The sequence below is a fragment of the Bombus vancouverensis genome, chromosome 7, assembly GCF_051014615.1.
Source record: "Bombus vancouverensis nearcticus chromosome 7, iyBomVanc1_principal, whole genome shotgun sequence".
NCBI classification, from domain to species: Eukaryota; Metazoa; Arthropoda; class Insecta; order Hymenoptera; family Apidae; genus Bombus; species Bombus vancouverensis.
The window spans coordinates 5286938-5299069 of record NC_134917.1 but is presented as its reverse complement, the minus strand read 5'-3'; the positions used below and the strand labels follow the sequence as shown (position 1 = coordinate 5299069).

The 12132-nt window shown below is 33.8% G+C and overlaps 1 protein-coding gene across 7 annotated transcripts in view; it reads left to right on the top strand.

Moving 5' to 3' along the window:
- LOC117164223 (uncharacterized) overlaps window positions 1-12132 on the top strand; it is a 335191-nt gene that overhangs the window by 112813 nt on the left and 210246 nt on the right. For all 7 annotated transcript variants that reach the window (XM_076619721.1, XM_033347140.2, XM_033347142.2 and 4 more), the window contains one exon: window positions 5153-5529. In XM_076619721.1, coding sequence (XP_076475836.1) covers window positions 5427-5529 — 103 coding nt within the window. In that variant the 5' untranslated portion in view covers window positions 5153-5426. The remainder of the gene's footprint in view (window positions 1-5152; window positions 5530-12132) is intronic.

Sequence of the window (12132 nt, the reverse complement as noted above, 5' to 3'; positions counted from 1 at the left end):
CATTAGCAATGATTAAACTTTTGTCTTTTGTGATAATTCTATTGTCTTTTTAAAACGAAGGATTTTACGTAATTTAATTTACGAAAGATTAACACGATTATCTGGGACTATTCAGAATTTTAAATATGAAGGAAGTTTATGTCTGAAACATTACTAATATATAAACATTATATACAATATATAAACATTGCTAATAATAACAAACATATTACGAATGAAAAATGTGAATATTGTGTTGAGAGAGCGCACTTATGACATAAATTAGTATTTGTATATAGAAGAAAATACAGCACTATATTTTGCTGTTTCACGCGCAAATTTTTTATCTGCATGAGTAATAATAAAAATGAAAAATGTGCACCGACGAAAATTTTCACATCGTTGCAGGATAAAATGAAAAATAACATTAACTTTTAAATATTAATTCTTATTTCAGTTACTAACTAAAAGTTATCGTTATATTTCTTACTCTAACATAATTTGTTTAATTTTATAGAAATTCGATATGCTAACATATTTCAACTATTTTAGAGTAGAATTTAATAGATACACTTCATAAATAGATATATTGTACAATAGGTATATATTCAATAGATTATAGATAATGTAATATATTAATAGATATTTCTCAAAATAAAAGAGAAGCTGCACATAAGTAAAGAAATATACACATACTTAATGCTACATACAACCGAAAAAAATTTGCCCTTCTTATCGCTAAACATAGGACAAACAGTTTCTACACGGTCCACAAGTCAATATCGTTTAACTTGCCACTTGCTTCGTTGATGCTTCATCCTAGTACAGCAGTATTCGCCAAATATTCGGAAAGAAAACGTTCTATCGGATCGAAGATCAGGGAAGAAAGCAAGAGGGTTGTTTCCCTTGTCGGTGATTGAGACGGTGTCCTGGTGAACAGCGTCAATATTTATACAATTTATATCAAGGAAGAATGCTACGTGGAAGATCTTTATTATTTCAGGCATATGAAACGCTGGCAGACCAGTTCACTAACCGTAACGTCTTTTTTTTTTTTTATCTGGATTATTGTCTAGTGAATGGAGACTACGAGTCTATAAATCGAAAGAAACGTCGATGCACCCTGTGTGGTAAATTTCCATGAATAGAATGCCGATCGAAAGTGTCGGTGTCACTCGTTGGGATTGTCATAAGATTCTTCTTCATGCAAAAATTTAAACATTTGAGTTTTTAAAAATTTAAATAAGAATTTGAGAATGTATAAATTGTATTATTCACCTATCTCTTCTCTTCCCAAGAGTTCTCTTATCTCAAGAGGATGATACAAATAATAGTAAATTCTGAGGCAAATTTGAGAACCAGTATTTATAACAACATCAAAATTCATTATCGTTCACGCACTTTTCATTTTACGAAGTTGATCAAAGTGGCTTCTGAACGGCTCATACATGACATGAAATCGATAATCGTCAGTTGTAATAGCGTAAGATAAAGCTTTCAAAATCTCCTAATAACATTTCACATTAACAAATGTGAAATAAATGAACATAAATACGACCAAAACGTCATTCCCTTGAAACCACAACAGAATGTGTGCATTAAAAAGGTATCAAGCAAAAGTGGCACGTTCGAAAAATCAATGTATTACCATTCGTAATTTAAATTAAATATAATACGAGAATCCTGGTTACGTCCGGTGTACATTTATCGGCAATATATATGATGGAGAATAATGCGAGTCGGGTCACTGTTTAATATGTTTAATGCACTCCGCCTGCTGGAATCCTGGTAACTTTTAATCTCATTAGGGAGAGCGCGTCTCCGCGAATACGTCATAGTAATGCCTCGAGGGACGAGTTCTCTAAGCAGTGAATTACTCGCTCTCTAAAAGCACGGGGTAGGGCTCACTTTCCCGCTCCAATGAAGAACAAGAAAGCCTCGTTCTCTATTTCGCCCTTTTTTTCCTGGTCCACCATAGTTCGTGCGGCCGATTTTATAACGTTGAATCGCGGTCGAAATTAATGTCACGACGTTCTACCTGCAACCAGAATTTCTCCTACTTTTATGTCTTTTTTAAAGCGCTTTGTTGTCCCTTCTATTCCTTTTTCTAAGTGTGAAATTGTACTTTATCTGAAAGAAAAATAACGAAGAGAGAGGTTTAGTGCGAGTTACAGCTTCCTTCATAGAATCAGTTAATAAGAGCTCATTTCAGTTTAATGACACTTCGTTTATATTTCTAGCGTGGCAAGGAAACCGTACTTCGTTTTACGGGACTGATGCTGGAACTTCAGATGGTTTCTTTTTAGGTTCATCATATTTGTGATGAAGTTTGTGCATAATGATTATACGCGAAATTTAATAATACGCGCGGTAATATAGCAGATTTTTTCATTTTGTGTATGAATACAAATTTGAGAAAATTATTGATTAAAAATATTGCATATCAAATACATCATTTTAAGTAATAATGTTCATTTCGACACAATGTCCACTGCTTTGTCTGTCTTTCTAAATCACTTTGTCTAAATGAGCAGAAAGTAGAATGCAACAAGTGTGTCAACTGCACTACTTAAATAAAAGAACCGCAATGTGTGCGTCGATAGAAGCAAATGTGTTTTATCATATAAAAATAAAAGAATACAAATTATAAAAAGATACCGCAAAAATAATTTAACCTAAATCCTTATTGACCGCTTATGATCCAATTGTGGGTTAGGAATATTTTTCATTTCTTTTTTTAAACATTACGATATTGATAATGTTAAAAAGTGACAAACTTGCATGGTAACGCTTCATTTATTAGTTCGAATTATTTGCGAAAATTCCAGGAATAAAAGGGAACGTCTCGTAGAAGATTTTAGTGGAAACCACTAGAGCAGTTTCCTTCTATCGACGTTTCTATTATTTCGCTCGAAATCCCGGATATTCGTGGCGCTCGAGCAATGAAAATGGACGTGTGAAATTTTCGCGGAACGTAATCAACGACACAAACTGTACCTCGACGTGAAACCAACATCGGCTGTACCGGCATCATTTTCAACTGTATCGACATCGTACACTAATGTCTTCTCAATCGCACCAAGGAAAACGCGCAATATAATTATTGTCAATAATAATTTAACTTTGATTTTCTTCTCTCCTTACTTGGATTTTATAAACATTAATTACTATACTTTGTAGTTTGAAAAGGTATCCCGGAGTTAAAATAGCAGCAAATGGCTTCACAATATTGATTCAATTAAAATTATTAATTAAATATTGAATAATTCATTTAAAAGCTTGAAATCCGATATTGAAAGTCGAAAATTGGAATTTAGGGATTGGAAACTTGAGTAATTGAAAATTGAAGATTTGATATACATTTGAAAGAAAACTTTACTTGGTTTTCACTTAATTTCTCTATTAAGAATTTCGTTATAAATAGAAATTACGATACTCCTCCCTATCTCTTTCCTGTAATTATAGAAGGATTACTAAAGCTTACATATTATCTACAATCCCTACGTACGCTAAAACACCGAGAAAGATCAATAATGTGCAAATTGAGGATTCCAGTAGAGCATCATTGAACGCATGACGAAAATTTACACAGAATCAAATTACGGATTCGAACAACGCATAGTCATCTCGTCTCGTAATCCTATTACCAAAGTTAGCCCATTAAATCTTTCGTTACTCCAAATATTCGGAAGAGCCGAAAAACAAGAACGCATTAAACGTGATTATCGTGGGTGCCGGATGCAGGCGTACGAAACTAAAAGATTTTAACGCGTTCGCGTTATTCTTCGTTACTCTCAAATGGTTTTCTTCCGTTTACATTGTAATCATGAACTGAAAAACGCACGAAGTAAGGACAATGTGCATTTACGAGGTGTGGAAAATTTGATAAAATAGCTACGCATTATCGAGCAGCGTATTCCCATATCCATTTGTAACTCACTTTTTCGTTAATCTTTAGCATTAGCTTAATGTCGAATGATTCGTTAATTAATGAAAATAAATGTTTAGTGCAAATTAGAGAAAAATGTATTAATATACTTCTCCTGTATTTCCACGGTGAATTATTCTATATTATCGTACGGTATATATTTAGCAGGTCCATTTATCTCCATGGCATATATTTTTATAAAAATCAGAAAATACAGGAGGAAATATTCTCGTGTACAAATAAACATTTCAATATGTCTCGTGCATACGTGGTAAATCAACGTTGAAACAACACGGAATTATATGTTTCGCAGTATTGGGATTGCAAAAAAAAAAACGTTTCGAAGCTAGTCGAATATTTTTCATGTATTTAGAAGCTTTGGGATTTAAACCTTTCACGATGTATTTCATTTCATATATTATTTTTTCATGGTTTCCGATTCTACCTGCAGTATTTGTTGTGTACGCGCTCGGACAGGGATACAGGTTAAATCTAAATTTCTTCGACGTGGAATAAAAATCTATTCTGAGAGACAAACCTGCATATTGCTGTTCATGGAAATTTTGTGAATTTTGATCCGTGAAAATCCTCTGCTGTGCTTATTAATACGATTCATTTCATAAAAATTGTCTAAAACCATTGAAAATCGAATTTATTTATTTTGGAACAACTTACGTATATGTATATATTGATTGATGAGTACTCAATACTTCGAGTTCATAACAATTCATAGAATTTTCAAAACTGTCATTGATTCTATTGGTAATGATAACAAACTTTACAAAATTCCTGATAAAAAGATCTATATTTTTACAAATAATGCACAATTTTCTATAGTTTTAAATTTAATTCAACCTATAGTTTACATTTAGCTTTAAATTCAATTTAAAGCTATAGCAACCGGTACTGTAGACATTTTATGTAAAGAAGATCGAAGATTTGGTCGAAAAATAGTGCACAATTATAAAGAATGTGAAAAACTGCATTACTAATTGATTACATTACTTATAAAATGACATAATACTTATTATATTACTATATTATATAATATTGATATTTCAATATCTATGTATTCGATATTTACATATCGAAACAAAAATATTAATATTTAAATACAATATTCTAATATCAATATGTACTTAGAAGGTAATAATTCATAAATTTTCAAAGATCTCCACTCATAATTTAGATTTTTCTATTATCTTAAACCACGTCTCGTGACAAAAGTCATTCTTTCTTTTGCAGTGTGCGTTGTTCTGTGAATGGACTCTGGTTCAATCTTGCGACTCAGAACGGTGCTGCAGAATTCCCGAGGAAGAGAAGAGGGACGACGCGACGATTTGACGGGTGCAGAAAAATAAAAGAAAAGAAAAGAAAACGAATGGAGAAAATATTAACCCGGCCAAGACGAAAGTCAGTGTCTTCTTGGCTGATTTGACATTTTCGTGTGCGCGCGCGCGTGTGTGCCTGCGAGGTCCGTGTTTTCATCGCTTCAAAACGGAAGCTCGGAAGAAGAGAAATGGGAATATTGGGAAAATTGCTTTCGTCGGTGTCCCTGGTGTCCATCTGGTGTCTGCTGATCGTCGAACCAGGCAAGGTTCAGAGGGAACAGGATCATCTGGGTAAATCACCTTCTTATTGTATTTGTGCCTTTGGTTTCCGGGCTGACGTCACACGATTTCACTTTCGGTCCGCGGTAACTGTTAGTTGCTTTTTAACACCAGATAAAATTTTTTGGAAAATTGATAATGAAGTTTCTGCGTGATTAATTTTAAATGATGAAACGCGAAATTACTAATATTAAATGAATATTCGTGATTCGGAAAATGGAGAAATTTATATGAATTCTTTGAAACGTTTTCTTTGGTAAATTATGAGCTTTGTTTCAACTCAGAACCGAAATTTTTGTGGCGTGTATTAATAACGGAGAGTTATATGACTTGCAACGGAAAGTTCATTATTTGATAAAATATACGCGGAGGGAGGAATAATTTATTATATAAAATTTCTAGTTTTTTTTACGTTATTAATCTGTAAACCATTCTAACATCTAAATAATTTTTCTATAGAATGTGACAATTTTGTTCAGCAGCTTTTTCATTGATAATTCTATTCAGAAAATTATTTTTCCTCTTTGAGAAGTTTATTTTCATTGGTGCATTGTATTATTCGCGCTATTGATTTATTAATCTAATCTAACATTTTTGCAATGTACTAAGTAAGTGTAAATGTATCCATATCCAAATGTAAATGTAAATCCTGATTTATCGTTTCTGTATGTTTGGCAGATTTATTACTGTTCTGCTTGGCAGTTCGTCCTTGAGGCAGATTTATCATTTCGAACAGAATTTATCAACCTTTTTTCCGACAAGTCCAACTAGAATCGCATCTTCCTATTTTTTGTATTATAATATTTATGGTAGTTGATTGTAAACATTTCATCATCACGAATATTAATATCGCGAACATGTCTACTGCAACAAACGCGTTTCATTAATGAACAACAGTAAAACGCGACTTTGCCGCGCGAATTAATGAAACAGTTGAACTGAATGCTCTTTATTGCATACACCGGAAATTTGGCGAAAAATGAAAAACGAACGAGATATCGAACAAAGGTTGCATTTGCCATTTAAACGCGAGAATTTCGTCTCTCGTTGCGATTCATAGACGCGCTAACACGACTGGATAGCTGCTGCGCTGATTGAATCGTCACGTTGCACAATTATATCGCCGAACAATTTATACGCGCGTTGTATGTTCGCGTTGATATATTTTTCTTTCTACTTTCGTCGATCGCTTGACGATTATAATTACACTGCAAATTTGTATGCAAATCTATATTTCTATGGACAGAATTGAAGAAATCGGAGGTAAATAAAAATCTATTCATGTGCATCATATTATGAATGTTAATTAATATTGCAAAATAGTATACCTTTAACGTGGTATATATTTTTGTGTATTGTAGATATCTCGTACTTTTCTGCATCTTTAAATTTGTCATAGATTCATAAACATTGATAGTCTAATTATGTCCGTATGATTCGTTTTCTGGATTTTAAAGAAATGTGGAAACTTTTAATTTCGAAGAAATTTACAAATGTTGAATTTTTAATTAAAAAGAAATGCACTTAGTTAACTAATCGTGCTATCAAGCCCGTGAAAAGATTGTTATGGAATCTCATTTCTCAGCTACCCCTTTCGCTTGCTTCTTGATCTATCCTTTCCTCGTAGCATTTAATATCACGAGGCCATGGGTACAGCTGTCCACTGGAGCTTTGTTAGTGTTTCGTTGCGAAGATATTCCTCGCCTTTCGGCATTTCATTCTGCATTCTTTATTTCTGCCAGTTGCTATTCTTAAACAACCTTCCCTCGAATCGTTTATCTTGCATTCGTTCCTCGTGAAGCTGCTTTTTACGATCGCACCTGTGTCCTTTAAGGAAATTCGATTGTTGTCCCTAATTCGACGAGAAAAAGAAAAATCGAGGAGACTTTCTAAATTAAAGAAATAGAAAAATTAACTTTCACATATAATGTAAAAAATATATTCTAGATTGAATTCTATTTTATATGAAACTTTTGATAAAAAAAAAGATTACTTATATTATGCTTTCAACAGTATTTCAGTATTGTTGAGCATTAAAGAATTTACAAACGTGAATTGAAATTGTTTATGATTTTCCCATGTTATATGGCAAATTCTACGTTGTATATCGCACTCTAAAACAAACCATTTCATTTTGCTAGAGAACGTGTGTAAGCGGGGACGTGTTAAAAGTTTACGTGCAGAAGCACGGATGTTTCTACAAGAAATATTCTTGCAAAGTGCTGCCATAAAGAATGATTTATCACCAGGCACGCGAGAAGTGGCTGCTTTTTATTCGTTTTTACAACGTCAGTTATTTCGAGAATTATAATACGGAAACGTTAACGTAAATATCGCCACATTTGTTCGCCTAGTTTAACCTCAACAATACTCGAAAAACGAAAAATGTGATTTTCCTTCGTTTCACATAAATAGGTTAACGTGACTGTTTATTATTACCTCGTTTATTCACCAAGTATTTTCTTTAATTAACGCTTCACCATGTAGTAACAGGAATAGAAGAATATTGGCCTGAATATAGTTGCTCTCAATCTGGAAATAAATCGATATTTCCTATGTATATAATGGTAGTGCAAAGAATTTATAAATTTAGAATTACTTCGAAAGTATTAAAATAGAAGTTGGTTGATCATATCGATACCCACTTTATATATTGTACGAGTTTAATGGCCTGATAGGTACGTTGAACTTACGAATCGTATGAAATTAGAAACTGACTTTCTTATTTTCGATTAATATAATTACACAGAAGAAATCTTATCTTCCGAAGTTGTATTTTAACAAATATACTACAGTTCCAATGCAAGATAACCAAAGTATATCCCTCAAAAGCAACAACTTCCGTCAAATCGTCTCAAGCAAAAATTCCACAGCGATCACCAGTGAAAACAAAGAAATATATTCGGTGGCCCCATTGAAATCCAGCCTTGGAGCAGTTCGGGCAAAAAGCACAAATTTCATTAAACGGCCCACATAAATCCACGATTACCCTCGTCCAATAAGTCCGCAACAGAGAATAGGAACACACATATCTTTCCCGGATCTCTGCATCGATTTCGACCAGCATTCGATACGATGGGAATCCAGGGGAGCGAACCCGCCATGAAGCATGGCTCAACATCTACAAAAAAAGGTAGAAACGTGCTTGGTTCGCGTCGAGGCCCTCTCGAAAAATGATTAACAATCGGACAGGGAACAGTCGATTCCAGGTTTACAGGCGATCCTCTATTTCCAGTCGGTGATCATCTCAAAAATCGCAGATCGTCGATTGCTTTGATCGGGCTCGATATCGCGGTGAGCCACGTTGATACGTTTGCTCATGCCACGCAAAACCTGTGATTGGTCTCGATGGAGTATTTTAAAAGTCAGGGATTTCTGTCATACAGACTGTGATTCATATCGTTCGTGTTTTATTTACAAGTTGCATGGGTCTTTATTTTATGAGAATCGTTGTTGTGGTTCAGAGGTTGGTAGAGCTTCAGAATGAACAGTTTAGAAAAGGAGAAATGTTATAGAGAAGATGGTCTTCGATGGTCGATCGATGGTCGAACGAATGAATGAATTAATATAATATGATTATTTTCATTTATATTACTGATCGACAAGTGCATTGTTATATGCCTCAGAAAAATTTCATAATTTTGAAAAAGAAAATATAATATACTGACATTTACATTTTTTTCAAAAATTGGATACTTTTTAAGAAAAATGAACACGATGAAGTCAAAGATTATTCATGATCTGTGGTGTTTATTGTAATGCAGATCTCATTGGCCGAATTGTAATAAATTATTCTTTTCTGATAGTCAATGATAAGTTATGTGATCATATACATAGTGTGCGACGAAGATAACAAATGTAATACATCAGAATTGATACACAATATGACACATAGCAAATTCTACGAATTTCCAAATACTGATATAAATATAGCTTGAAAGTTCTAATCAATAACAAAAGAAAGAAGAATTTCAAATTCTTTTAGAATTCTTGAAGAATTTTAAAGGAATTTTTATGTTGATAAAGATATTCAAATTCAAATAATTTTATTTAAAGGCAGAAGTGATGATCTCAAGAAAATCTTTTATGTTATTTAAGCCGTTCAAGTTAAATGAAACACCTTATATATGTATAGAATCTTTTTGAAATGTCAATTTTACAATATTCGACATACAATAACATTTTCATTCCAATACTGTATTCACAATTATTGTTGAGTAAATTGTTTTCCCGTTAAAGGGACAAGTGGGAATCAGACATTCAGTAGACAAAATCCACAGCTAGCCTCTTACACAACCGATGAAAGCAGCAGAATCGATCGCGTATCTCAATAAAGAGGTTGCCTGAGTTTCTGCGTTCTATCCATGGCCCGATGAAAAGTGAAGCGGGAGCGGATAGATGCTTTTTGTCCTCGCTACCCTACTTGGTGCTCTTTACGCGTGTAACCATTCCGGGGTTGGTAGTTTCAGACTTCATTTCCGGAAACTGAAGCCACCAGGAACTACTTACCCGTAGGATCTAATAACTTTTATCGGTTTTCATGGCGAGCAACGGCCGGTTAGGAACGAAGAGAATAGGCGCAGGAGATGGATGCGGGATAATAAAGACAGATGGACGCGCGGAAGGATGAGATTAGATCGGGGGAGGAGCAGAAGATGCCGTGAAATAGGGTTGAAGGCAGTGGGAGAAAATGTAGATATTTTAAGGTGAAATTTTAAGGGATGATGGAAGGCCAATGGTTGATTGCTACATCATAATGGAGGGAAATGGTAAATTATTGGCAAATTATTAATGATAAGTTATTGATCATTTGTGTGGAATGGGAGAATAGAGAAAGTAATGGATAAAATAAGTGGAGTTTACCTTATTTATTCAATATTTATTTATTAAAGATTCATTAAAATTTTTTATAGGAATAATAGGAAATAAAATTATTTACTGAATATGAATTGGCACTTTTTTACGAGAATAAAATAAAGCCAAAGCTGGTGGACATAAAAAGAATACTAATGTTTTAAAGAAATATTTTTCCTCTATCTATTATAGTAAAAACAAACTGTCGGAAGTACATTAAAACGTGTATATTACAGAACAGCACTTCTAAAAAATTAATTCTATGATTCATCCAAAGCTACTTAACAAAACTTCCGTAATTCTAAAACATTACTAAGTGATTATAACATTCCAACTAATCCAATTTTATTTCAATCTTTACGACTTCATACACAACTTAAAATGTCGTCCTAATAATATATGAGTCAAACAGTCTAATACCGCGACAAAGTGCAACGAAGCAAAATTCCTCGAAGAAATAAATCACCAATACCGGAAAACAAAAATGAAATCAGAAGCTACAACTAGGAATCATACCGAGCTGAAACAAGATTCATAACGAAGAATGACATTGAATGAAAAACTATTTCCAGCCATCGCGGAGACCGGTATCGCGGAAAAGAGTGAAAGAAAAGAGAAATGGAAGAAGTGGAAGAACGATGAAAAGCGGGAATTGGGAAAGAGGAAAGAAAACATAGAAGTAACACGAACGGAATACATATATATATATATACATACATACATACAGATAACAGAATTCATGACTATAAATACATATTCGACTATCTGTAGGATGCATCTATTGACCGTGGTAGGGTGTATCGATAATCGAAGGCGAAAGCCGGACGATGACAAATGCCTTTATCATATATGGAGGTGAACTGTGGCCACCTGCTGACATTGCCACCGTAAATAATTCGCGGCTGCCGCTTCGAATCGCGCCTTGTCATGCAGATGTCGTTTCTATTGCATTTCGACTACGTCAAGGAAATTTCTCTACGCGATGGAACGGTTCGGTGAGCTGGAATCGTGCTACGATAGGATTAGTTGATAGATCCAGTGGTCACAGGTCGTTCTTCCTAATCGAACGCTGTCAGTTAGTTTACGAATGATTTAACGAATATTACATAGTTGCAAGGATATGGAATGTTTAAAAGTTAAGGGATGATGAATGGTTTGATGGTGCAACACTAGATCACAGAAGTATTTGAACATTTAATATTGAAAACTTATATGCTCATATTATGTGTGTTATATAAAACTGCTTGACATTAGCACTGTAATCAGACACGACTGCCATGGTTACATTGGATAAGTTTGAAACCAATCTGGGAATGTAAATGAAATTACATTTAAATATAAATAAAATTACAACACAACAAGACATTTATTGTAAACATTATATTTAGAAGAAAATTAGTATATTACATTATTCTCTAACCATGCTAGAGCGGGAACATTTTTACATTGATTTCACCGGAATTTCATAGAAAAATGGAATTTCACGTGGCTACAAGTAAATCTCTATTCCGAGCTAGTTGCGTCGTGCAAATTCCATTTCTGTCGCATTTTGCCTAAGAAACGGAAAATCGATGAAGAAAATCGTATCGCAAAATGGAATTTCGTCTCTATAGAACTTTAGTATGCAATCTTGTGTATCGAAGAACTATGGTATATATCGCAATTTCCAAGCTCGAATGGCTTCGAATTTATGGCGAAACGACTACGCTTTATCCTTTACTCTTATTTTACTTCTTGCCCTGTATTCATTTTGTTGTTAGT